Source organism: Cervus elaphus, chromosome 17, assembly GCF_910594005.1.
Source record: "Cervus elaphus chromosome 17, mCerEla1.1, whole genome shotgun sequence".
Lineage (NCBI taxonomy): Eukaryota > Metazoa > Chordata > Mammalia > Artiodactyla > Cervidae > Cervus > Cervus elaphus.
In genome coordinates, this window is record NC_057831.1 from 26,451,232 (window position 1) to 26,478,341 (window position 27,110).

A 27,110-nucleotide genomic window follows, 5' to 3' on the forward strand; every position below is an offset into this window, starting at 1 on the left:
AAGCAAGCTCCTTTTTAAGGGGAAGGACATTGTTGAGACTGTTTCTCCAGAGATCAGAGTGTTTGCACTGTGGAGAATTTTAAAATACTTGGAAATGCCAAAAGGAAGCAATTCAGAAGATTCCTTTTAGGAATACTTTAGGAGGTGAATGAACAATTATGAAACCCACCAATTATAATCAGAAGGTAAAATGATGTATTATTTCACCTTATAGCTGGGAAAGGTCACTGAGATGATATAGATAGAAGGCAAGAACTGTCCACAGAGCATCAAGAATAGTACAGACAACTGTTGTAAAAAGTGAATAAATAAGAAAAAAGAATGCAGGGATTAGAATTAATGACAGCAGTGTTCTAGAACACTCATTGAAATTTCCTGCAGTTAGTATAGAGATATTTATCTCTGGTTTCTTGGCTTCTTGCTAGACACATATAGTAGGCACTTAAATAGGAAGGGGAGAACCAGTGACAGAATCAAGAGATAATACAAGTAATGTATGGCAAAACCAATACAATGTTGTGAAGTAAAATAAATAAATAATTTAAATTTAAAAAAAAAAAGAGATAATACAGTTAGTGGAAAAAGTTGGTTTAAATCTCCCCACTGCCTTGTGATAGTTGTGTGACTCTGGGCAAGTTATTCAACCTTTTTAGGTCTCAGGAGTCCTCATTTGTAAAATGGAAATGTTATCCCATTTAGCCTATCCCTTAGGGTTGTGCAGTCAGCTGGTTTGAAACCAAACAGCAGCTAACTTGATAATGCTTTCTCATATTGACATTCCTTCATTTCTTGTCTCATTTTCTCCATTTCACACTCTTCCTTTTTGACATTGCCTGCCCCCCAAAAGGAATAATGTATAACCCTTTGTTTTAGTCTTTGCTTTAAGGATTGTGAATTAGATAAGATTCTAAACATTCAGACTTTCTAAATTATTAGAATGAACATTTATCAAAGTACAGAAATCAGGGCTCCTTTAGGAAACATTGAAAAAACAGCACTAACATAAAACAGTGACGAATCAAGACAATATCTGTCTGTCCTATCACCAGTAAAGTCACTCAGGTTAGATTTTTAAAACTCAGAACCCAAACTTATGCTGTATTTAAGTAAGTTTACTCAGCAATGTTAAAAATAAAATAGAAGCGTATCAGGCTAATAATAAAAAGGAAGACAGAAGTCACAGTTATAACAACACTTTACAGTGAAACAAGGAAAAGAAAGGCATGTTGTAGTGTTCAAGAATGTAATCCTTAGTGAACATATCATAGTTATGAATATCTGTGCACCAGGTAGCATAATATTCAAATTCATTGAAAGAAAACTGAGAATTATATGAAATATTAAGAAATGCGGTACTATATGGAGAATTTAATTCATTCTTTTCAATACATGATAGCTCAGGTGGACAAAGGATACATTTATGGAAGATGTAAATGCTAGAATTAATAAGAGATATAATTGATATATATCCAGTTCTATAGGTGAAAAAAAGTTTTCCAGTGCATAAGGGACCTTCATAAAAGTATCTGTTAAATCACAAAGGAAAGTAATTTCAAAAGTAGAAATAATATAGGCAACTTCTCTAATGACAATAAAAGTAGAAAATAAACTTCTAGGACAAGAGGAAAGGCTTGCAACCTAGAACCATAAAAAACAATATTGGAGATAGTTTCTTATAACTTAATTATAAAATTCTAAACTACATTTACACATCATTTCAAAATACATGAATCACAGTGAACAAAATTACAAAGACCACAGAACTACATCATCTACCATAATAGTTAGAAAATAAGCATGAAGAGAAAAATTAGATGGGATATGTAAGATTTGAATAGCACAATTAACAAGCTTGGTTTAATGGATATACCTGTGTGTCTAACAACTTTAAAATTCACATTATTTTCAAGTCATATGGAACATTTATAAAATTGATCATATGCCAACCCTCAAAGCTACCCACAAGAAAATTATTGTGGATCATTTTTGCCTATCTTATCATTTGATCACAATGCAGTTAAATTATAAATCATTTTTAAAAATACAAGAAGTTTAAAAAGCGTATGTTTGGGAAATTTTTTTTGAAAAGGCTTATCAAAACAGCTTATGGGTTGCAGAAGAAAAAATTAGAAAATATTTAGAAGCAAATTTAATGAAACAATGTGTGTTTAAACTCGTGGAGTGTAGTGAAACAGTTTAGAGGAAAATTTATAGCCCACTGAATTAGAAAAAGAAGGACTAGCATTATTGAGCCATGCATTTAATTTAACAAGTTAAAAAAGAACAGAATAAAATTCAAAGTTGAAAGAGGGAAACAAGATAAATTCAGCATTAAAAGCAAAATAAACATACAGTTAAGAGGCTGAAGGCAACAATTCTTTGAAAAAAATAATAGTCTTTTAAAGAAGAAAACTTTAAGGAGACAAGACTATAGAAATGATGGAGATGTTAAATTGTAAACAAATGGGGATTATAAATTACTTTGTGTCAGTACATATGAAAGTTTATGTGAAATGACAAAGTTAAAATCACCAAAAAATATTTAGTTCCCCAAAGAATTTTATAATTCTAAGTAATTTGATTTAGTATTTTAAAAATCTAGGACCAAATGTTTTATGGGCATATCTGTGAGACATACCAAAAGCAAATACATATTTTACACAGACTCTTTGTAGAGAACTAAAAATGAGGAAACACTCATTTTGTGAAGTTTGTTAACTATGCTGTTCAGGTCATATATTTTCCACTGTAGGTTTTTGTTATGATAAACACATAACATTGAATTTACCTTCTGAACTATTTTTAAGTGTACGGTTTAGTGAGATTATGTAGAAAAACCCTAGTGAGCTTTTCGGCCAACCCAGTACAGTCACATTGTTGGGGAACAGCTTTCTAGAACATATTCGTCACGCAACACTGAAACTCTGTACTCATTAAACATAAAATTCCCTTCCTCCTTCCCACCAGTCCTTGGTAACTATCTTTCTATCATTTTGACTACTTTAGATACTTCATACGGTAGAGTCACACAATATTGTCCTTTTATGACTGGTTACTTCACTTAGCATAATGTCCTCAAGGTTCATGCAAGTTATAGTACATGACAGAATTTCTTTCTTAGGCTGCACAGTATTCCATTGTACTACATTTTCTTTATCATTCATCTGTTTGTGAATATTTGGATTGCTTCTACCTCTTGGCTATTTTGAATAATGCTGTGATGAACATGATTGTACATCTGTCTCTTTGAATCCTGCTTTCGTTTCTTTTCCATATATGCCCACAAATGGGATTAGTGAATTATATGTTAATTCCATTTTTTGAGGAATCTATACTGTTTTCCATGATACCATTTTACATTCCCATCAACAATGTATAAGCATTCCAACTTCTCTGCATCTCACCAAAACTTATTTTCTGTTCTTCTGCTAGGGGCCATCCTGATGGGTATGAAGGGATATCTCATTGTGATCATCTCTAATGATTAGTGATGTTGAACATTTTTTCACATACTTACTGGCCATTTGTAAAATCTGATTTGGAGAAATGTCTAATCAAGTCCTTATTTTAAAATTGGTTTGTTTTCTATCATTGAGTTATAAAATTTCCTTACATTTTCTAGATATTAATCCCTTATCAAATATATGATTTGGAAATATTTTCTCCCATCCCATAGATTGCCCTTTCACTATGTTGTTTCTTGTGCATGGAATTCTAAAATTTGATGGAGTCCCATTTATCTTTAATTTTATTGCCTGTGTTTTAGGTATCATATCCAAGAAATCACTGCTGAATCGAATGTCCTAAAGTTTTTCCCCTGTTTTCTTCTAGGAGCTTAATAGTTTTAGGTCTTACATTTAGGTCTTTAATCAAATGAGTTAATTTTTTATAAAGTATAAGGTAACTTTATACCTTTGCATATGGTATCTGGTTTTCCCAGCATCATTTGTTGAAGAGACTGCCCTCTCTCCATTGTATAGTCTCAGCACCTTTGTTGAAAATCATTTGGCCATGTATGCAAGCATTTATTTCTGGGTCGTCTATTCTTTTCTGTTGGTCTGTATGCCTATCTTTATGCCAGTATTGCTCTGTGATATGTTTTGAAATTGAAGAGTCTGAGGCTTGCTGCCTTTTTTTTTTTTTTATTTTTTTAAGATTGTTCTGGTTATTCAGGGTCCTTTAAAATTCCATATGAATTTTACAATTTTTCTTCTATTTCTATAAGAAGTGTCATTGAGAGTTTGATAGAGATTGCACTGAATCGGTTCATCTCTTTGAGTAGTATGGACAGTTTAACATGATTGTCTTTCAGTCAATGCATGTGGAATGTCTTTCCACTTTTTCCTTTCTTCTTTAATCTCTCCTAGCATTGTCTTTTAGCTTTCAGTGTGTAAGTCTTTCACCTCCTTGGTTAATTTTTTTCCTAAGTATTTTATCCTTTCTAAGGCTATAGGACATGGGATTTTTTTCCCTTAATTTTCTTTTTGATTTGGTCATTGTAGTGTATCAGAATGCAACTGATTCCTAAGTGTTGATTTTGAATCTTCAACTTTGCTGAATTTGTTAGTTCTAAAGGGGATTTTTTTGTATGTGGAATCTTTAAGGTTTTTTACATATAAGATCATATCATCTGCAAATAAATCATTTTAATTGTATTCTTCCCCTTATTCTTTTCCAATTTGTATACCTTTTATTTCTTGTCTGGATTGCTCTGGTTAGAATTTCCAGGACTGTTGAATAGAAGTAGTGAGAAGGGATATCTTTGCCTTGGTCCTGATCTTCAAGGAAAAGCTGTCAGCCTTTTGCTTTGTTGAATTCCATGTTAGCTGTGGGCTTTTCACATATGGCTTCTGTTATGTTGAGGTAGCTTTCATTGAATTCCTTGCTTGTTGACTGTTTCGATCACGAAAAAGTGCTGAATTTTGTTAGATTTTTTCTGCATTGATTGAAATAATGGTGTGATTTTTGTCCTTGATTTTGTTAATGTGCTATATTACACTGATTCTCCAAAATACAGAAAATGTAAACTGACCATTTATCACAGAAGAAATAAAATTGTCAAAGGACTACCACTCCCAAGACACCAAACCTACATGGTCTGATAGGTGAATATTACTAAAGTGTGAAAGTATTACTCACTAAGTTGTGTCTGACTCTTCGTGACCCCATGGATTATAGCCCACCAGGCTGTTCTGTCCATGGAATTCTCCAGGCAAGAATACTGTAGTGGGTTGCCATTTCCTCTTCCAGAGGATCTTCCTGACCGAGGGATCAAACCCACATCTCCTACATTACAGGCAGATTCTTCACCCCCTGAGCCACCAGGGAAGCCTGAATTTTACTTAAGTTTGCAAGGAAAAGGAATCTACAATGCTATTGCAACCTCTCCCTGAAAGGAAAAAGAGAGAGCAAGCTTGGAAATGCATTTAATGAAGGAGCATAGTATAGTCTTCATACATATTAGTAGTGCTTAGTGGTTAAGCAAATAGATTTCAGCTACACTTTAAACCAGTCACTTTTGTGTCAAAGTTAACTGTCCACCACAGAATATAGTTGTAGTTGGAAATATGATTCCTGCTTAATAATTTTCTCAGCTTCCTTTCAGCTAGACTAATTCTCAACCACTGAAGGAGACTAGAAGTGACAATTCCCATTTCAAGACCAAGACTTGAAGCAGATGTCCCCTCCCTGTGGAAGCAGAATAATGTTCCCCCAAAGATCCTAATTCCTGGAATCTATGGTGTTACATGGTAAAGGGGAATTAAATTGCTAATCATTTGACCTTAAAATTGTTTTGGATAACCTGGATAGCAGACAGGCTCTGTCTAACAATAGGATCCTAACAGGGGTATGCTGAAGAGTCAGTATCAGTGACATGTTACAAGAAAGACTCAACCAGCCCCTGCTGGCTTTAAAGACAGAGGGAGTCATGAGCCAAGGAGTGTGGGTACCCACTAGAGGTTGGAAAAAGCAAGGAAACAGATTCCCCCCTAAAGCCTCCAAAAGAAGTGAAGCCCTGCCAACACCTTGGTTTTAGCCCAAGGAGATCTATTTTGGATCTCAACCCTGGAATTTTAAGAATTTAAATATGTGTTGGCTTAAACCAGTTAAGTTTGTGGTAATTTACTATAGCAGCTATCGGAAGTTAATACTTTCTTCCACTTTTACTTTTTCCTCTCTTCCCAGGAAGGTGAAGTTAACAGTGAAACCTCGATGATGGTAGAGCCACAAGATGGAAGGATCAAGGGCCTGTGAATCACCAAGTGAAGTCATCTATTGGTTGAAAACACACACCTCAGACACTTACGTGTGGAAAAAACCTCTGTTGTATTTGAATGATGACATTTGTTACAACTGTTCTGTCTCATTCCAGTGAGTACAACTCTCAAAATGAGGATATCAATAATAGCTACCTCAGTTACTGTGAAAATTAAATAAGTTACTATAACTAAAGTATTTAGAATGATTCCTGACACACAGTAAGTGTGGTATGTGTCAGTATTAAGATTGTGTGCATGCACTCACACACAAAATTTTTAAGAATATATATATTTTTTAATATCACAGCAAACATTCTAAACAAAAGATTGGCTGATTGCTAGGTAGAATTCAGCAGTACACTGAAAGAAGAATATAGCATGGCCCTCAGTTCAGTCGCTCAGTCGTGTCTGACTCTTTGCGAGCCCATGAACCGCAGCATGCCAGGCCTCCCTGTCCATCACCAACTCCCAGAGTTCACCCAAATTCATGTCCACTGAGTCGGTGATTCCATCCAACCATCTCATCCTCTGTCGTCCCCTTCTCCTCCTGCCCTCAGTCTTTCCCAGCATCATGGTCTTTTCCAATGAGTCAACTCTTTGCAAGAGATGGCCAAAGTATTGGAGTTTCAGCTTCAACATCAGTCCTTCCAGTGAACACCCAGGACTGATCTCCTTTAGGATGGACTGGTTGGATCTCCTTGCAGTCCAAGGGACTCTCAAGAGTCTTCTCCAACACCACAGTTCAAAAGCATCAATTCTTTGGTGCTCAGCTTTGTTTATAGTCCAACTCTCACATCCGTATGTGACTACTGGAAAAACCATAACCTTGACTAGACAGACCTTTGTTGGCAAAGTAATGTCTCTGCTTTTTAATATGCTGTCTAGGTTGGTCATAACTTTCCTTCCAAGGAGTAAGCGTCTTTTAATTTCATGGCTGCAATCACCATCTGCACTGATTTTGGAGCCCCCAAAAATAAAGTCAGCCACTCTTTCCACTGTTGCCCCATCTATTTGCCATGAAGTGATGGGACCTGTGCCATGATCTTAGTTTTCTGAATGTTGAGTTTTAAGCCAACTTTTTCACTCTTCTCTTTCACATTCATCAAGAGGCTCTTTAGTTATTCTTCACTTTCTGCCATAAGAGTGGTGTCATCTGCATATCTGAGGTTATTGATATTTCTCCCACTGATCTTGATTCCATTTTGTGCTTCCTCCAGCCCAGCATTTCTCATGACGTACTCTGCATATATATGTACTCATGCATATACAAGCAGGATGACAATATACAGCCTTGACGTACTCCTTTTCCTATTTGGAACCAGTCTGTTGTTCCATGTCCAGTTCTAACTGTTGCTTCCTGACCTGCATACAGATTTCTCAAGAGGCAGGTCAGCATGGCCCTAAAGTGGTTTATTTTAAAAATACCAAAAGTTCAATATTAGGAAATATGTTAATATCATTCACAATTAGCAGTGAATAGAAAGGAACTAGCAGCAGTAGTTCCTTTCTGACTCATAAGTTGGACTATTAGAAAAATGCTCACCTCCTCACAAAAAGAAAAATTGTTCCTAACTTATGACACTTGTTACAACTGTTTAACAAATGGTTTTTTCAATAGTCCTACATTATTGAACACAATACATTGCGAGAAGTAGCTCAGATGTTAAAATTTGTTTATTATTGTTGATTTTCTATCAGAGTTTGGAGTAGTGTTGAATTGAAATTGCCTAAATTCTGATTATGGATGAGTTTTCTAGTATCAGAGTCCAATGCTTACATACTAATATTAATAGTAGCCCCAGACTAGAAATGTAGTATATAAACAAACATTTCTTTTACACAAGGTACTAATTAACTACAAATAGAAATATTTCCATTAATATTTATTTAGTAGCTTTATATACAGTTGCTTTGAGATTTACGTGTACCACCATATAGAGGAGCTGTTGATTCCTCCATACCAAAAATGTGTTTTTCATAATTGATGTCCTAACAAAGTGAAACTTGTGTTTCTGAAAGGTTTAGCCCAGCATACCATTTCTACCTTTGGTATGTTACAGGATAAAATGCTCTTTGGGCAGAGAGATTATATCCTTGTTGTGTACTCCTTGCTGACACTGGCTTTGTTGATGTGCTTTCCTGAGTTTTAGGCCTGGGAAGAGATTTTGGCTTGCTGAAATATTCTGCAACAGGTATTTTCATCTGATTTCTTCTTATAAACAATGGAGGCTTGCCCTCTGAAATAGAAAAATCTCAGTAAGACCATATTTGAGACATCCAAATATAGTAGCTTCTGCCATGTCTTAGTAGCAAATGACATACAAAAAAAACTGTATGAAGTTTGGGTGATTCAGATACATCCAAAATTCATAAAATTATTTATTCTCATCTTTATTACCACCTGCTCATCTTTAATAAGCTATTTGTACTACAACATGCAGGATATGTTCTTTCATTCTTAGAATCAAACATTATTTTGGTAGGGGCCATTTAGAGCTGGTGATGGGCAAAGGATGGGACCAGTGACAGAGAGGTGAAGGATCTACAGTCCTGACAGATAAAAAAACAAAGCAGACAAGCAGGTCAAAACAACTGCACTGATAAGACCTTCCCAAGGCCTCCACTAGCTCCACCCAAGCAGAAAGGAGAGTCTGCGGAGACGCTGAATGCCAGATCGGGAAAGGAGGACGTCAAGGCTGTATATTGTCACCCTGCTTATTTAACTTATATGCAGTGTACATCATGAGAAATGCTGGACTGGATGAAGCACAACTGGAATCAAGATTGTTGGGAGAAACATCAATAACCTCAGATATGCAGATGACACCACCCTTATGGCAGACAGCGAAGAAGAATTAAAGAGCCTCTTGATGAAAGTGAAAGAGGAGAGTGAAAAAGTTGGGTTAAAACTCAACATTCAGAAAACTAAGATCATGGCATCTGGTCCCATCACTTCATGGCAAATAGATGGGGAAACAGTGGAAACAGTGGCTTTATTTTTTGGGGGCTCCAAAATCACTGCAGATAGTGACCGCAGCCATGAAATTAAAAGACACTTGCTCCTTGGAAGAAAAGCTGTGGCCAACCTAGACAGCATATTAAAAAGCAGAGACATTACTTTGCCAACAAAGGTCTGTCTCGTCAAAGCTATGGTTTTTCCATAGTCATGTATGGGTGTGCGAGTTGGACTATAAAGAAAGCTGAGAGCTGAAGAATTGATGCTTTTGAACTGTGGTGTTGGAGAAGACTCTTGAGAGTCCCTTAGACAGCAAGGAGATCCAACCAGTCCATTCTAGAGGAAATCACTCCTGAATATTCATTGGAAATACTGAAGCTGAAACTCCAATACTTTGGCCACCTGATGTGAAGAATTGACTCATTTGAAAAGACCATGATGCTGGGAAAGATTGAAGGCGGGAGGAGAAAGGGACGACAGAGGATGAGATGGTTGGATGGCATCACCAACTCAAAGGACATGAGTTTGGGTAAATTCCGGGAGTTGGTGATGGACAGGGACGCCTGGCGTGCTGCAGTTCATGGGGTCACAAAGAGTCAGACACAACTGAGTGAACTGAATACCTACACCAAAGACTAAGGGGTATGATTTGGGGGTTTGCATATAAGTATCTAGACACGGTAAAATATATTTGAGACCTGCAGATAAGACATAAAATTGAATAATAGAAATCATCACTGTCAGGATTTTATGGTCCTAGGGTAAAGAATTTGTTAGGAGTCAGATACAACAGACCATCCTTGGGGTGTCAGAGTAAGTGAATGTTTTCTAATTTCTAAACTATACTTATTATTGCCTCATATTAGCAAATAACACTTCTTTGGGGTTTGATTAACCCCAACAGAAACTGCTGGGGTCTAGAGTGACCTCATGGATCTCTTAATTCATTGCTGTATCATTGCTGGTGTAAGAGGGACTTGTAAGATAATTCGAGGCTTGTAGACGTGCTTCATAGTGGCTGCTCTGTAGTCATTGTTGCTATGTTTGTTTTAAAGCTAGGAGTTGGCTGAACCCACAGGGATATTTGGATTGGGCTGTTTTGGACCAAACCTAGGGCTTTCCACAATTCTTGATATGTCTTGGTCCCGATTGCAGGCTGGGGCTGGACTTCTGACAGGGACACAAAGCTGCTGCTCTGCTGCTACTGATTCAAGCTGTGTCTCAGGCATATGTTGTGGCTGATTGCCAAAATGTTACTGTTTTCTTGGACTGACTTTGTTTCAAGTGAAAATCATTTAGTTCAATGACAGTTAAGCTGTGAAAAACCCAAACTGATATCACCGTTCTTTTTTTTTTGTTAGGTCAGTGCAGGTCTCTGGTCACTGGATTGAAATGACCAAACCTAGAGTTCCTGCGGTCTTGCTTCTCCAGTAGTGTGATGAGGCACTTTGCCTTTCAAAACAAAGTCAAATACAGGTCAGTTTTACCTCTATGAGAAATTCAGCAGATGCTGTCCCTTAAGAGTAGCTGTAAATCACTATTGCATTATACTCCCTTTAAAACCATAGATCTGTAATACCTGTGTCTCCAACTAGTTAGATACTTACTGGTTTCCTTATATGAATTCAGTAATTATCACAAACTGTACTTAACCTTTCAGTACTTCCTTATTTTCTTCAGATCCTTGACTTGACACTCTAAATCAATTGGAGAAACAAAATGAAATTCACAGATACAAATATTTTCTATAGACTGAACCATCATCAACAAGTTAAGAAATGTATGTTTCTTAAATAAACATCTCTGTTTTTTGATGCAGATAGCATTAAATGTATTTTCTGATGAAAAATTCTTCTGACTTGGAGTAAACATATGAACAGTACATCAGATATTACTCACTAGGGTAGAGAAACAGACCCTATCTCCCAGTCTCAAATTGTATGGAAACTTCAAGGTGGCAACTGTTTGCAATGTAAAATTCTCCTCCATCTGAATGCTTTTTAAAGTGACATATTACTTGTTTTGAATATTTATTTTCTCCAAATTTAAGATTTACCCAACTGTTGCTAATTTTAAAGCAAAATGATTTTCTCTCCCAGCTTAAATAACATCTTACCACATTCTTTATGATGTTACACATAAATATGTATTTTCTTCTGTCATTAAAATTATAAGGCTTGAGAAAAGTTTCTGCTGAAATAATTCCTAATTCCCTTAATAGTTGTTTTTCCTTCTGATAGCCCCCCAGGCATATGTCAGGGAAAATTAGGTTAAGCAATTTGTTTTAATCTTGCATTGTTCTGGACAGAAAGAAAAAGTGATACCTATATAATATGCATTCTTGCAAAGTATACAATAACAGTGAAGTTTGGTTTTCTTTATTGCTTCTGTTTTTCAGTAAATTGAGAACCACTACATTTTCTTAGATTTCTGGGTGGTTCCTCTGAGTGGAAAGGGAACTTTTCTCAAAAACATAGGTTGTTGGGTAAGGAAGACATGGCCTCTGCCAGCATGCTCTAAATAGTAGAATTTAGAATGATTTCTTTCATTTTCATAAATGTAGTATGAGAAAACAAGTACATTGTTGTCATTTACTGAATAAGGAGGATACTTAAAATTTCAGCAATTTTAGTGTTTTGAAAGATAACCAAAAGGAAATTCAAAGTCTGTATGAACCACATGCCCCATAACTGGCCATCGGGTCTGATTACCTCCTCTGTTGATGTTCTTCCCTAGAACTTGTTGGCACCTTTGATTTTGCTGATGAATTTGAGGGTGACTTAACTTTGGGTGGCTTCCCAGTCTCTGCTGCTGGTTCAGCTGAGGTGTTTCTTCTGAGGCGAGTTAACAAGTTTATCTCAGCCAGTTCAGCATGAATCAAAGCTGAGACCCACTCCTTTTCTGATTTAAAAAAGAAAGGGGTCATGAAGGTTGTACTTATCACGTTGGCTAGAAACACAGGATTAGTTCTTTTACCCAGCACTCCAGTGTGAAAGGTAACCTGTTTTCTGGGTAGGCACCTTTGTGTGAGTTAAGGTTTGTATAGAAAAGGTGGTTCATATCAACCTAGTTTCTCTCCCCCTGTGATATTGCAGACTACTCAGAATAGTTAACTCATGGGGCTACTTGTCCCTGAGTGGCAGTGGAATAGATTTTAAATATTGAGTACAAAATCCAGCCTTACAGGCCACTACCAAATAAAAAAAAAGATACCTATAAAAAATACTAAGTACAGTATGAGCTCATGAAAATTAAAACTAATATTTAAATAATAGTTATAAGCATCTCTGAAAAGATACATATCAAAGCATTACTAAAGTGGTGTCTGTGATAATTTTATTTTTCTCTTTTTTGGTCTGGCTCACCTTTTTTTTTTTTTTTTTTGCCCAACAGTAAGCACTCATTATTTGTGTAAATTTTTAAAAGTTATATTCTTAAAAAGGAAAAAAAAAAAAGTAAAAACTCCTTACCCCCAAATACTTCTCAGTTGCCTGCCAAGTAATCTTGAATTCCTGAGGTAAAGTATTCCAAATGCTCCCCATTTAAATTCATTAATCTATCCCTAACACATGGGTATCTCCTAGCTCTGATTACTACAGTGATTTTCAAAGGGTGCTCCCCAGACCAGGCTTATCAGCATCACCTGGGAACTTGGTAGAAAACCCTATTCTCAGGCCCCACCCACCTCAGAAGTTTTGTCTCAGTCAGTCAGATGACCAGCTAGGTTTGAGGACAGCTGCTATGTGTTGTTTATGGTCATCCCACTTGGGGACTGGCATATACTTTTCATGGAACAGACCAGAAAGAGCCTAAAGGAGGCTGGGAGATGACTGACTTGATGGTTTTGGTGAGGAACTGGCAGAGGTGTTAGAATCTGGAACTTGGAAGGCGGTGCTCTTGCCATCCACATCGAAGAGGGGAAACAGGCTGTGTTGAGGGCTCCCAGCAGGCCAGAGATATGCTCACGGAGAGCCTGGGTGCATGGGCTCGGGAGGAGAAGCACAAACCAGCTCTGGACACAAGTGTTTCACATCACCCACAGAAGTTCAGTTTGGGGCATGACCAGCTTGTGTGCCGTTGGATATACAGGACTCTGATACTGAACACTAGGGAAATAAAATTGCAGCATTGTCTCTGCAAATCCAAGGTAGAAAACTTCAGACATTGGCACATTTCCTAGTTTCTGGCCACAAACTGAGCTCAGTGTTCACAAATACGTAATCTCACCTTTTGAACTTGCATGAAGCAGCCACTGTAGAACTTCTGCCAGAGAATCAGTGCGTAAAATGTTACAGAGCTTTTCCAGAATCTGACAGAGAATATTAGGGTTACATAGTGAGCAAAGTTTATAGGGTTTCCTTTACTCTCTCCACAGTCTTGTCTTCCCAAATGTCACTCTGTACACAGTGTTCAAGACAACTGGGATTTTAACTTGGAAGCCAGATTTCAAATAGGAAAAAACATTTTCAGTACAAATATAGTTGACTCCTGAGCAAGGCAAGGTTAGTCTATTGCCAACCCTCTAGGCAGTCGAAAATCCAACTATAACTTAGAGTCAGCCCTCTGTATAGGTGGCTCCTCCATATTCTAAATTCCACATCCATGGATGCAACCAACCATGGATCATGTAGCACTGTTGTATTTACTACTGAAAAAAATCCATGTATAAGTGGACCCACGCAGTTCAAACTCATATTGTTCAAGGGTCAACTGCAACAGTTTAGGTTAAGCCATGCATGCAGTTTTCTCTTATTTTGTCTGTTCAGTACCAGCATCTTATGGAGGAGCAATTCACTTTTCTTCTCTTTGGGAACTGATCCTTTCCTACTGCACCATGGGATTCTCTGGTCACAAAACTGTCCCATCCGTTTTGCTTCTCTCTGTAGTGAGTGAACCTAGCTGGATTCATCATTGTTCCTCAGGCCCCAGAACACAGTGATTGGCCCAATCGGGTAGGAATATGATTCTCTTTAGTCAATCAGAATCCTTCATTGACTTCTTTTTCATTTGGAAGCTAACTGCCGTGTTGGTGATAGATGAAATAAATTAATAAAAATGGACTATAATAAATATTAAAAGTCCAAAATATTAAGCACATGTAATGTTTCCAGATTTACCCCAAATTGTATCTGCTTTAGGAATTTAGACATACCTGAAATTTAAACCTGTCTCCTGCACTTAGTCCATCTGTGACCATAGACATACAATAGGTAATTTGAACCCCAAATACCTAAAACTGCACCCATCTTTTTCTTTATAAAACCTGCTCCAAACTTGCTGTCCATTCTGGTTCCCCATTTCAGTGGACAGCACCTGCATACATTGAATGTATGTCCAAGCAAGACCCTGGGATTCACCCTAGATGACTCCCTTGTCCTTTTCTATGTCATACTGCCAAACAAGGTCAGTAAATTCTTTCTTGTAAATGTCTCAAATCTCCATTTCTCTTTATCCCCATAGCCTTGCTTGACACAGTGTAAACCATCATCAATTCTCGCTTGAGCATATTTTTTCCTAGACTTTCTGCCTGAAAACTTTTATTAAAATACTATTAATTCAACAGATATCAATATTTGTGTCTGTCATTGATTTAGGTGCTGGAGATACAGAATTTAAAGGGCAGAAAAATCCGCTGTCTTGTATTCAGCTTTGTTTATTAAGATTCCTGTCCTTGATGCCTTATCCTAGAAGAAAACAAGTTAAATTTGTTTTTAATTTCATGACAAATCAATGGAAATGGCAAAAGGAGAAGAGTAGGCCTATGGTATTCTCCAGGCCACTCTGCCTCTTACAGTTTTGTCATCAATATAGTGATTGCACGTCACCCCTGACTTCTTCTAACTTATAGGTCATTTACTGATCAGCTCTGAAAGAATGTAATTAATCATTTCAGTGAAAGAAAATAGAAGATGTCTTCCTCCGAACCCTGCTTTCTCTTCATTTTTATTCTGGAAAGCAGTTACAATAAGTGGTGATAAATAAAGTGGGCGAGTTTGATCTACTGAAATTTGATTTTGGGATTTAAGAGTGTAGATCTAGAGTAGCCACAACTGTGGGCCAGAGCCCCCTATTCTTTTTCTAAGGTGTGACCTTTCTGGTGTCTCAGCTGTATCCTTGGTGTGTTCAGCAAGGTGTCTCCACTCTGCTGCTGCGGCTAAGTCACATCAGTCGTGTCCGACTCTGTGCGACCCCATAGACAGCAGCCCACCAGGCTCCCCTGTCCCTGGGATTCTCCAGGCAAGAACACTGGAGTGGGTTGCCATTTCCTTCTCCAGTGCATGAAAGTGAAAAGTGAAAGTGAAGGCACTCAGTTGTATCCAACTCTTAGCGACCCCATGGACTGCAGCCCACCAGGCTCCTCCATCCATGGGATTTTCCAGGCGAGAGTATTGGAGTGGGGTGCCATTGCCTTCTCCGCTCTCCACTCTAGCAGATCACAGCTCCAGTAACTTTAAGCAGCATGCTCCCTCCCATTAGCTCTCTTCTGCCAGGTCTCAAGCTCCCATCCTGTGCAGGTGCAGTCTGTATTGGGCTAAAGACTCAGGCAATCTTGTACAGATTTCTGAAGCTCATTCTCTGCACAAATACTTCTTCAGTATCTTAATTTGCAAATTCCAGCCACTTCAGCATCCCCAAACTCTAAACTCTCTTTTCTCTACCTAGTGAAGCTCTTACTCCCTTTTTGGCCTCCACTTCTCTGTGCCGTGATTTAGGAATGTGTCCCAGGAAAAAATCTGCAAGTGAAAAACAAGAGCAGGCCTTGGATTTCAGGCTGAGTAGTTTTAACTCAATTCAGTTGTCAATGGGAACCCATTAAAGTTTTAAGGATGCTAGTGATGTCATTTTTTTTGTATATTCATGCTGTTCCCATGTTATGGATTTAAAAAACTTCCTCTTACTTTGATTTCCTGATCCAGATAGTTTGGTATGCAGATGGTGTTCTCTTTGATGGCAGTCTTGGTACTTGTCACCTCTGAAGAAGAAGAACTAGCAGTAGAGCATGCCTTTGGAGTCGATGGTGGATTTTTTACCTTTGTTTCATCCTATATCAAAGGTATAATATAATCAATATGCATTTGCATCCACTTATATTTTCTATGAAAATTGAATGTAAAATGAATGAGAAATGTTGTAACCGAGACACATACATAAAAGTAAGAGGTTAGTTTTAATCCTCCTTTAAAAAGCTCATTATCAAATATTTACATTTGAAGATGGAACAAATTAGTGATATGTTATTTACTTTTTATACAACGATTTTAAACTTTTGGTTTAAAAGATAATTCTGTAATGTTTAATGTGAAACCATCATTTATCTTGCTGCTTCTGGTAACAACCAACTCTTGACACAGATTTTTCTCTTGAGATTTTTCTTTTATGACTGGAGAAAGTCAGCCAAGAGTTTTTATGCTATCTGTGAAGAAACTACATGGTGTGAACCACTGCTTCCTGGCTCTGCTAAATGACAGCCGAGAGCTAGAGAATTAGAGGAGTAAACTCAGTTACTTCCCTTGGTTAGTTGGAAAAGGACATAGAAAGGCTATTTTTTTGTTCTGGGAGGTGAATATACTGTTTACAGTTTTTTTTTTTTTTTAAACTGTATTGTCTATTCCAAGAAAGGCTTTTTAATCTTCAGAAGTGAGCGACACATAAAGGTACACAGAAGCTGGTAGCTGAATGTGTCAGCCAAGGACTGTAATGATTACAATCTCTAGAACAGTATTCAGTTGTTGATGTTTAATGAAAATAAGGGCTTCCCAGGTGGCTCACTGGCAAAGAATCCGTCTGCCGAGCAGGAGACATGGGTTTGATCCCTGAGTTTGGAAGATCCCCTGGAGAAGGAAATGGCAACCCATTCTAGTATTCTTGGCTGGGAAATCCCATGGACAGAGGAACCTGGTGGGCTACAGTCCATGGGGTCACAAAAGAGTTGGACATGATTGAGCAAGTAAACAACAACACAAGAGAAAATAAAGCTGTATTGTATATACATATTGTATATGCACTCTTCTGTTAAGGTTTATTATGCAGACTTCTTGTTTAGGGGAGTAGCAACATATATATATATATGTGTGTGTATATACACACACACATTTACATAATGTATATATATGTGTGTTTATGTTCAACCATGCCACGGAATACAGCTAAAATGGTAGGTTAAAATATTTTTTAAGTTTAAACTGTTGAGGCATGAATAACTTAGGAATTAGTGGGTCAAAAAATAAAATAGAAATAAGACACTTGAGGTGTAGGGTGTACAGTAGCCATTTTTCCCCTGAGATCGTTGTCTTACTCCAGAAAATGAAAACTTTCCTTTTGACAGTCTTAAAATTCCTGAAAGACAGGACCCAAATAAAGGCCAACAAAGGTATTTCTAGGTCAAGATGACCTAGAAATGCAAAGTCCTTGAAGAAATATAGCCTTAGATCAAGGCTTGAACTTGGGCAAATTGGTCGAGGCTGGTAGGGCCCCAGGGTTCCTACAGAAGCAAACACCAATTCTTTGGAAGAAAGTGCATTTATCATGATCTTCAGATTTCTACAAATGAGCTTTCATACGTAATGTCTAACAATTAAATCATGAGTCATAGAATAAATTATAATGTGAATTAGAAAAAGGACTTGTCATTAAGATGGCTCCTTCTTACAAAAACACCAGAATCACAACTAACTGCTGAACAACCATCAAAAAAGAAAAAAACAAAAAAAATGTAGGGTGTACCAAAAAAGATACCCTATACGCAAAGACAAAGAAGAAACCACAACAAGACGGTAGGAGGGACACGTGCGGTAAAATCAAATCTCATATCCACAAGGTGGATGATCCACAAACTGGAAAATAATTCTACCACAGAAGTTCTCCCACAGGAGTGAAAGTCCTGAGCCCCACGTCAGGGTTCCCAGCCTGGGGGTCTGGCAACAGGAGGAGAAGGCTCCAGAGAATCTGGCTTGGAAGGCCAGTGGTATTTGATTGCAAAAATTCCACAGAACTGGGGGAAACAGAAAATCTACTCTTGGAGGGTGCATACAAGGTCTAGTGTGCACCAGGACCCAGGGAAAAAAGCAATAACTGATAGAAAAAGGAGATAACCTAGAAGGATGGGATTGTGGGGTGGGGGGGGGGTTGGGCGGGGAGGGGCTTGATGGGAGGGAAGGTTAAGAGGGTGAGGATAGTATACCTATAGCTGATTCATGTTGTTTTACAGCAGAAACTAACATTTTAAAGGAATTATACTGCAATTAAAAAGTAAATTTAAAAAATAAAAACCATAACGTGATAGGAAAAAGCAAATCAGTAAGGTTATCGAAGACTTGAGTGGCATTATTAACCAACTTGACCTAATTGATATTTATATAACACTCTCCCAAGAACCAGCAGAGTGAACATTCTTTTTATAGACATATGGAAAATTTATCAAGGTTGGGCATATTCTGGACCATATAACATCTGAATAAATAAAAAGTTTCAAAGTAAAGGATGTTCTCTGACCGTAATGGAGTTAAATTGGAAATCACATAAAGATAACTTTAAAATCCCCAAATATTTGTAAATTAACATAATTTTAAGTAACCTATGAGTCAAGAGGTTTAAAAGAAATTAGGTAGTATGTTGAGCAGAATGAAAAGGAAAACTCAGCAAGTAAAATTTGGAGGATGCAGCCAACGCAGTTTGTAGAAAAATTATAGTAATATATGCCTATGTTAGAAAGGGAAAAGGTCTCAATTCAACACATAAGTTTTCATCTTATATAAAGACATGAACCAAACTCCATGAATCAAGAAACCTTTAACTAGAAACATCAGGAAAAAAAAGACAAGTTCTGTACCGATATCAAGAATGAGAGACAGAACATCTGCAGATTATATAACAATTTAAAGGGTATTTTATGAATGACTTCTTATCAGTAAATTCAACAACTTAGATGAAATGGACAAATTTTTTGAAAAACATAACCAAAACCTTGATTTAAAGAAAACTCCAGGTTCAGATGGCTTCACTGAAGAATTCTACTAAACTTTTAAATAAAAAATTATACTAATTATACATAAAATTTCCTAGATTATTGAAAAGGAGTTTCCAGCTGATTTTATGACGCCATTTACCAAAACCAGGAAAGACATTCATTACCAGTAAACTACAAATATCCCTTATGAACATAAACACAAAAATGCTAAACACTGTTTTATGAAATTAAATATATAAAAATAATACATCATCATCAACTGGAGTTTTCTCCCAGCAGCGCAGTCTAGTTTAACGTTTGGTTAACCAATGCAATTCATCATTAACAGACTGAAAAAGAAAAATCACATGATTGTTTCAAATAGATGCTGAGAAAGCATTTGGCAAAATCCTACCCCCATTTCTGATAAAAAAACTCTCAGAACACTAGAAATAGAAGCTTCTTCAGCCATGTAAAGGGCACCTCTGGATAAAGTAAACTAATAGCACAATGGTAAAAGTCTGAATGCTTCCCGCCTGTGATTAGGTACAAGGCAAGAATGTCTGCCGTCCTCACTTTAATTCAGCACTGTACTAGAGGTTAGCCGTTGCAGTAAGGCACAAGAAACAGATAAACAGCATGTGAATTTGAAACTACAGGAGAAAAAATTTTAATTTAGGATTTATAAAAATTGTACATTTTGATTCTTCAAAAGACACTATCACCCCCCCCCCAAAAAAATAGTAAGCCTCAATTGGAAGAAAGCATTTGCAAAATGTATGTGTGACAAAAGAATTGTATCTAGAATATATAACAAGTGTTTAAAACTTCATGATAAAGAGACCAACACCCCAATTGAAAAAACTGACAAAATATTTGAACGTATACTTTACATAAAAAAAAATATGGATAGCAAGTAAGAACATGAAAACATGTCATTGGACAATTGTAAAGTAAGACTGTAGTGAGATACCATTGCACACCTACTAGATCGGCCAAAATTAAAAATATTGGTCATACTAAGTTTTAACAGGATATGCAGGAAAGGAAACCATTATATATAACAGGTGAGAATATAAAATCCTACAACCACTTTGGAAACTTCGGCAGTTTCTTAAAAATTTAAACATACATTTGCAATAAGACCCGGCCTCCGTGGTGGGTTCAGATAATAAAGAACCTGCCTGCAATGCAGGAGACCCAGGTTTGATCCCTGGGTTGGGAGGATCCCCTGGAGGAGGAAATGGCAATCCACTCCAGTATTCTTGCCTGGAGAATCCTGTGGACAGAGGAGCCTGGCGGGCTACAGTCCATGGGGTTGCAAAGAGTCAGACATGACTGAGTGACTAACACATACACTACTGTAAGACCCAGTCAATTCCACTCCTACTTATGTACCCGAGAAAAGAAAATATATATCCATATAAAGATTTGTACACAAACGTTCATCTCAGTGTCAGGGAACATTTAACAGGAGGATTCCTGCATGGTGTTTTCTATTTCTCATGAATCCTCTGTTTCTTATCAGTTCCTATTCCAGGAATGAGTAGAGCTGCATGCGGCTCCCAGGACTGAGATCATGAGAAATGGTATCTGCTTGGATTCCTTTCAGTAACTCCCTTCAGTGACTCTTTTCTGCAACCTTGTATGTATTAGACTATCCATATTGTGACTATTGATAAAATTTCATCCTGTGTAATAGCTGAGTAATCATCTTACTAAAGATATATAAGCCTGCATTTCTGCTAATAAAGCACCCTTGCTCCATCAGAGCTTGGGTCCCTGTGTCTTTCTTTCTTTCTCTTTCTCTCTTTCTCCCTCCCTCCGGCTCTCTCTTTCACTTTCTTATGGTGGACTCCTGACCACCAGGTCCCGGTCCATTAAAGGACTGCAACATATTAGCTTTGTTAAAAACTGGAAACAATGTAAGTCCATCAACAGGTGAACATATAAACAAATTGTGAGATACCAATATAATTGGATACTACTCAGCAATAAAAAAAGGAATGATACACATAACAAGATGAATGAGTCTTAAACATGCTGAGTTAAACCAGATTTTTTAAAAGATCACTGTAAATTTCATTTATCTAAAATCCTAAAAAATGCATGGTAATCTTTAGTGACAGCAAATAAATGTTTGCCTGTGGGAGGGCCAGGGTCATGAGAAAACTTTGGGGAGTTTTTATTCTCTTGATTTCAGTCTGTGAATATATATGTCAAAATTCATCAAACTGAACTCTCTAAAAATGTGCATTTTATATCATGTTAATTATACTTAAAAGCTGTAGAAAAAAATATTGTGAAAAACTTTTCCAGAAAGATATGTGAAGAAAAGGAGAGGAAATGATAGAAGTCAAAACCAAACAGGGGCAAAAACCACTACAATATTGTAAAGTAATTAGCCTCCAACTAATAAAAATAAATGGAAAAAAAACCCAAATAGATATCTATAAATAGTTGTTTCTTTACCTTTTTAATTACTAAGGGATTATCACTGGAAGTTTTGAAGCACTCCTTGACTTTTCGACAGGGCTCTGAAATGACAGGAAAAATATATTTATTTAGATCAAACTGAAAAATAATTTCTACCACATGATACATACATCACTTGCTGAAATGGATAAGAGTACATCGGAATTTCAGTTAAAGTCAACTCAGGGATCTGTTTATAAATACTAGAAAACCTGCAGGTAGAATTGTACTTTAACAGCATAATAAAAGCGTATTTATAAAGCTAACTCTATGCCCAGGAAGAAGCGATAAATACTACAAGAACTTCCTTGATCCCGGTAAACTGGTTCTTAAAAAGTATGTATTTCAGTATAAGACATGTTTTCTTTGTATTCTGTCCATATGACTGTCACTTTCTCTAGCTAAAGAGATTACATGTGTACTCTTTGCCCTGTAGACAGAAAGAGATGTGTGTTGAGTTATAATTACATTCTTTGTTCTAGTACTTCATCTGTCTTGCAACCCTGCCAATTTCACATAGCCATCTAATTAAATTACCCTTAATTACACTTAAATATTTGCTTAATTTCCCTTTGCATTCATTTAAAGATACATTCTGTGTGATGCTGGTTTTTTTTTTCCCCACCACAGCCATAGTTAACAAAACAATTTTTTAAAAGCTGAAAAGATTTTGTGCATATACACAGTAGTAACTGAATTCATTAGTTCTAGCTGAGGAAAGTTTTTTTAAGTATAAAGTTACCTTTCTCCAAGTAGTGAGAAGGAAGTTATGGTTAGTGATTCTGCTTAGTGTCCACTTGTAGGAAACAGAAACCTCTCATCTATTTTAAGCAAAAATGTAAATAATACATAGAATTTAGCTGTTTGTAATATCATTAGAAGAGTTGGAGCAGTGAACAATTTTTATATAGATTTTTTCTTAATTGGTGGAAAATTGCTTTACAACATTGTGTTGGTTTCTGCTGCACAACAATGAATTGTCATATATGTATATAAATTATTACATATGTAAAAATTGTATATAGCCCCTTTTATATAAATACATACATCCCCTGTATAGTCACAACAGCATGAATCGTCATATTTATATATATACATTATTATATATATAAATTATTATATATATGTATGCCCCCTTCCTGTTGAGTCTCCCTCCCCTCCCCACGCCCCACCCCTCCAGGTCATCACAAAGCACCAGGCCGGGCTCCCTGTGTTATATAGCAACTTCTTACGGTCTATTTTACACATGCGTGTATATATGTCAGTGCTAGGAGAGAATAGACTTATGGACACAGCGGGGCAAGGTGAGAGTGAACTCTGTCTTGACCTTCACAAATCACTTCAAGAACAACACCGTGCACCTGTCCCTACTCATCAAGGGACTCTTGCAAAAGTAATCTGTAGGTTTCTAGGTTCTACAGTACAAGAAGGGACACTAGAAAGACGGTGGAATAAGTGGGTTTTAATTCTTCATTGCTGGTGAAAAGGATGAAATGAGTTAACTCATGTGAAGACTCTAGAATGGAATCTATTCCTCTTACTGTTATCTTTTAGAAGATATATGTGTTTTACCACATTATACCAAAATAATTTTCATGTGCCCTGAAAGTGTTAGTAATAGTTTGTAATTATAAAGGGCAGAGGGAAAAGCACCGGATATAATTTCTACCATCTAGAACTCCTTGTACAACATAACGATTTGATCTATGTATATTGTAAAATGATTATCAATCAGTTTAGTTGACATCCATCACCAATAGTTGCATATTTTTTCTTGCAATGAGAAATTTTAATATCTACTGTTAACTTTAAAATATATGATATAGTATTACTAACTACAGTCATCATGCTGTACTTTTGAGTAATCATTTTAAATTTAACTTAATAAGCATTAATTAATTGAATTAAATGTTTGCTAAAGATCAGGTCCTGTCGCAGGGCCTGGGAGAACAGTAAAACTGGGCCGTGACTTTAAGGAGGTGACTGTCCAGTGAGGAAAATGTAAACAGGACATTCCATCCTTACTGCATTTCCCTGACTCAGCTTTGGTCTGGAGTAGTTTCTCTACCAATGTTGGCTAACATTCGTTTTTGTTCTCTCCTAGCTACTTTCGTAGGGCTTAGAGGTTAGAACCACGCCAAATTTGGCTTGGGCACAATTAACAATAATGATAATTTTAAATCATATTTATTAACAGTATTGAACTGAATTGAGATGAGGTGAGTGGAAATTTTTATAATGAATAACTATTTCACAGTGGGAAAATTTCATGACTATTTAAAAATGACTGCAGCTATGTGAGCAATTATATAGATATTTTCCCTCCTGATAGTTGGCAGGAAGCCTCAGGAAAGATTTCATGAACTGAGAGGGACTCACCAGAATGAGGCCGTGGGGGCACTTTGACCCCGCTAAGGGCTGGCGAGACTCCTCTGACGGGGCTCTGCGTGGCCACAGCACTGGGTGGGGAGCTGCATCTGCCATATGGTATCTCATCTTTCTGTGAGTGGTGGGACTGGCCAACACCCCACAATGTTCTGAATGAGTTCTCATCATCGTTCACATTACAGATTGGAATGTTATTCAAACCTAGGTGAGTACGGATGAGAAAAACAAACCACCAGATTAGGTTTTTGGCAGGTTTTCTTTGAATACTCAGCAGTTTTCCAACCAGATATTATAAAATGTATGTAAAGATGTCAGACTTCAGATTTTATGAACCAGTGCTGGGTGGACAGTCTTTAAAAGTCAGTGTAGCAAATTATGTTTGCTTAAATGTCCTTCTTAAAATGTCCTGCCATCTTGTTAGCTTTGAGAACCAAGGCCCACATCTTTGATCTTTGGTCTGGGAGTTAAGTGGAGTAGATTTGCTGCTAATCCCAGACAGATCTCTCATTTCCCATGTCTTAATAATGACTAAGAGGGACTATGTTAGCACTCTTCAGGAATATCAGATTTAGATTTTTGAAAGCATCCAGAATGTCTCGATGTAACAAGGCCCCATAAAAGACGTACAGTGGCTCTTCAGTGCTGGCAGAAGAGAAAGAGTCATTCAAGTGAGGAACAGGGTAAGTTGTACGGGAAGGAAGGAAGGGAAACCTAGTTAAAAGGAACCTCCTTCCTCAGAGCCTTCTGGGTTCGTTCATTCTCCTATAATAGCTATTTGCTTTTCGCTCAAATATTGGATTATATCCAGGCCCTTTTCTTAGTATCAGTGCTGTGTTATATAAAACTGGGCAGCTGAGGAAGCATACGTGTGCAGGACACAGCTCTGTTAATAAGTGAATTGTGAGAGACAGTAATAGATGACTGCTTTGTTTCCCAAGAAATTGCACAAGAAGCTTTTGGATAATGTTTTGCAGTGGGAATTAGTAACTTTGACTAGGATTATGGTACAGACTAAAAAGAAAATGGCCAAGGATTTACCTGTGAAGGGATTCCAACATTTACTGCAGAATTAAAAAAAAAGAAAGAAAGAAAAAGAAACTACAGGAATAGGGGAAAAATTTTAGGAGTATATGGTGTGACCGAAACTAAATTTTCAAATGAGAAAGGAAGGAAGAGAAGGATGATGAGAGGAAGGAAAGGCGGAAAGGGAGGGAGAGGAGAAAGAAGAGAAAGGACTGAGAGAGAATGAGAGTGAGTGACATGCATGGTTCGCCAGGCTGGTATTTAACATGTAGATGTTAGCACGACTGTACAGGTTGTTTAAAAATCGAGATACTTTCATACCACTGGGTCAGTTGCTGCCCTGAGCTTCCTGAGTGGCCCCTGCGGCACCTCTCCAGGTCCCTTTCCTATCAGTCAAGTAAACCCAGGGGTGAGTGCCTGCACAGGGTTGTCTGCAGGCCTCTTCTGCCCTCGCTCCGGCGCTGGCATCTGGTCCCAACAGTCCGCGCCCGTGCCTCACCAGTGGTTCAGTATTTTGAATAACACCCCCGTGTTTACCCACTAGAATCATCAAGTAGTCCGAATATAGAGGAGAGAGACACATTCTAGGACTCTGAATTACCTCACCTTTGATGTGGCAGACCCTTCTGGGATGAGGAGTGTGCCTGACTAGAAAACAGCTTCCATTTCTAGCTGAAATATGGCTTCCTTTGCTCTCAAACTGAGGGGCAGACATCGGGGATTTGAGGCTCATGTTCACGAAGTGTTGGTTTCCTCCTCTCTGCTGTTGCCACAAAAGGTCTTGGAGTGTACCTTGTTAACCTCACTTCCAGAGGTGCTCAGACCCTGAAATCATAGCATGACAATCGTTCAGACAAGGGGTTCTAGACATTTTCTTGCACATCAAACGTTTCACCATCACCTTTGTTTGCCCTGAGTTGTCTCTCATGTCAGAGACAACAAATAAGTAATTAGAATGTTATTTGTTAAAGTGAGGCTAATTTTACTTTAAGACCAAGTTTTTGTAAACATTAAAATCAAGATAGACACAAGTAGAACAGGTAAAAATTTTTCCCTGGAAAAATCAAAGCATTTGTGAGAAACTTAAAACATTTCCAACATAAAATATATGACATGGTTATCAATCAATTTTGATATAATAAAATGTTAACTTTAAAATACAACACCCACAAATGTGCTTTACATTCAGTTTACTGTAAATGAGGACTTTTCATATTGTACTCTTAAGAAAACCAGCATCTTAAATTTTTATCTTCTGAGAGGATGGTAAAACTTGAAGGAGAAAAAAAATTCAGTAGCAAAAGAATGATATTACATCTACAGATAATAAATTGGAGAGCTTTGGGCATGTTATTTGCTGTTATTTGCAGTATTCAGTAATATTTAATGATTTTTCTTCAACCACTCAACAGTTGTTTATTAGACCCAGTGTCGTAGGCCTAAGAGGTAAAAGATAAATAAATAGCCCAATTAAAAACTGGGCAAAAGATCTGAACACCTCATCAAAGAAGATTCTGTCCATGGGATTCTCCAGGCAAGGATACCGGAGTGAGTTGCCATTCCTTTCTTCAGGGTCTTCCCGACCCAGAGACCAAACCTAGGTCTCCTTCATTGCAGGCAGATTCTTTACCATCTGAGCCACCAGGGAAGCCCATCAAAGAAGATTATCAGATGGCAAATAAGCATTCGTATGAAGAGATACTCAACATCATTTGTCATTAGAGAATTGCAAATTGAAACAACAATATGATACTGCTACACCTATTAAAAATGGCTAGAATCCAAAACATTGACACCACCAAATGCTGGTGAGGATGTAGAGCAACAGGAATGCCCAGTCATCATTGATGGGAATGCAAAATGATACAGCCACTTTAGACAATAGAAGTTTCTTAACAAAGCTAAATATACTCTTATCACAGGATCCAGCAATTGCATTCCATGTTTATTCAAAGAGAGTTGAAAACACATCCACACAGAAACCTACAAATAATGTTTATTCATAATTGCCAAAAATTGGAAGTAATCAAGGTGACCTTCAGTAGGAATGGATAAACAAAGT

The 27,110-nt window shown here is 37.2% G+C and overlaps 1 protein-coding gene and 1 long non-coding RNA gene across 2 annotated transcripts; one reads left to right on the top strand and one right to left on the bottom strand.

Annotated features, from left to right (window-relative positions):
• Nucleotides 1-4,693: 4,693 nt before the first annotated feature.
• LOC122673467 lies at nucleotides 4,694-17,046 on the top strand. Its single transcript, XR_006334688.1, has 3 exons — nucleotides 4,694-6,372; nucleotides 10,578-10,692; nucleotides 16,134-17,046. It is a non-coding gene; the product is annotated as an uncharacterized LOC122673467 (long non-coding RNA).
• Nucleotides 8,135-25,873, bottom strand: C17H4orf17 (chromosome 17 C4orf17 homolog). Its single transcript, XM_043871267.1, has 8 exons — nucleotides 25,655-25,873; nucleotides 24,017-24,226; nucleotides 21,635-21,699; nucleotides 16,116-16,259; nucleotides 13,444-13,525; nucleotides 11,928-12,117; nucleotides 10,870-10,913; nucleotides 8,135-8,497 (listed from the first exon to the last, which is right to left on the bottom strand). Exons 1-8 carry the CDS (start codon nucleotides 25,779-25,781, stop codon nucleotides 8,301-8,303), a joined length of 1,059 nt encoding a protein of 352 aa, XP_043727202.1. The 5' UTR covers nucleotides 25,782-25,873; the 3' UTR covers nucleotides 8,135-8,300.
• Nucleotides 25,874-27,110: the final 1,237 nt, after the last annotated feature.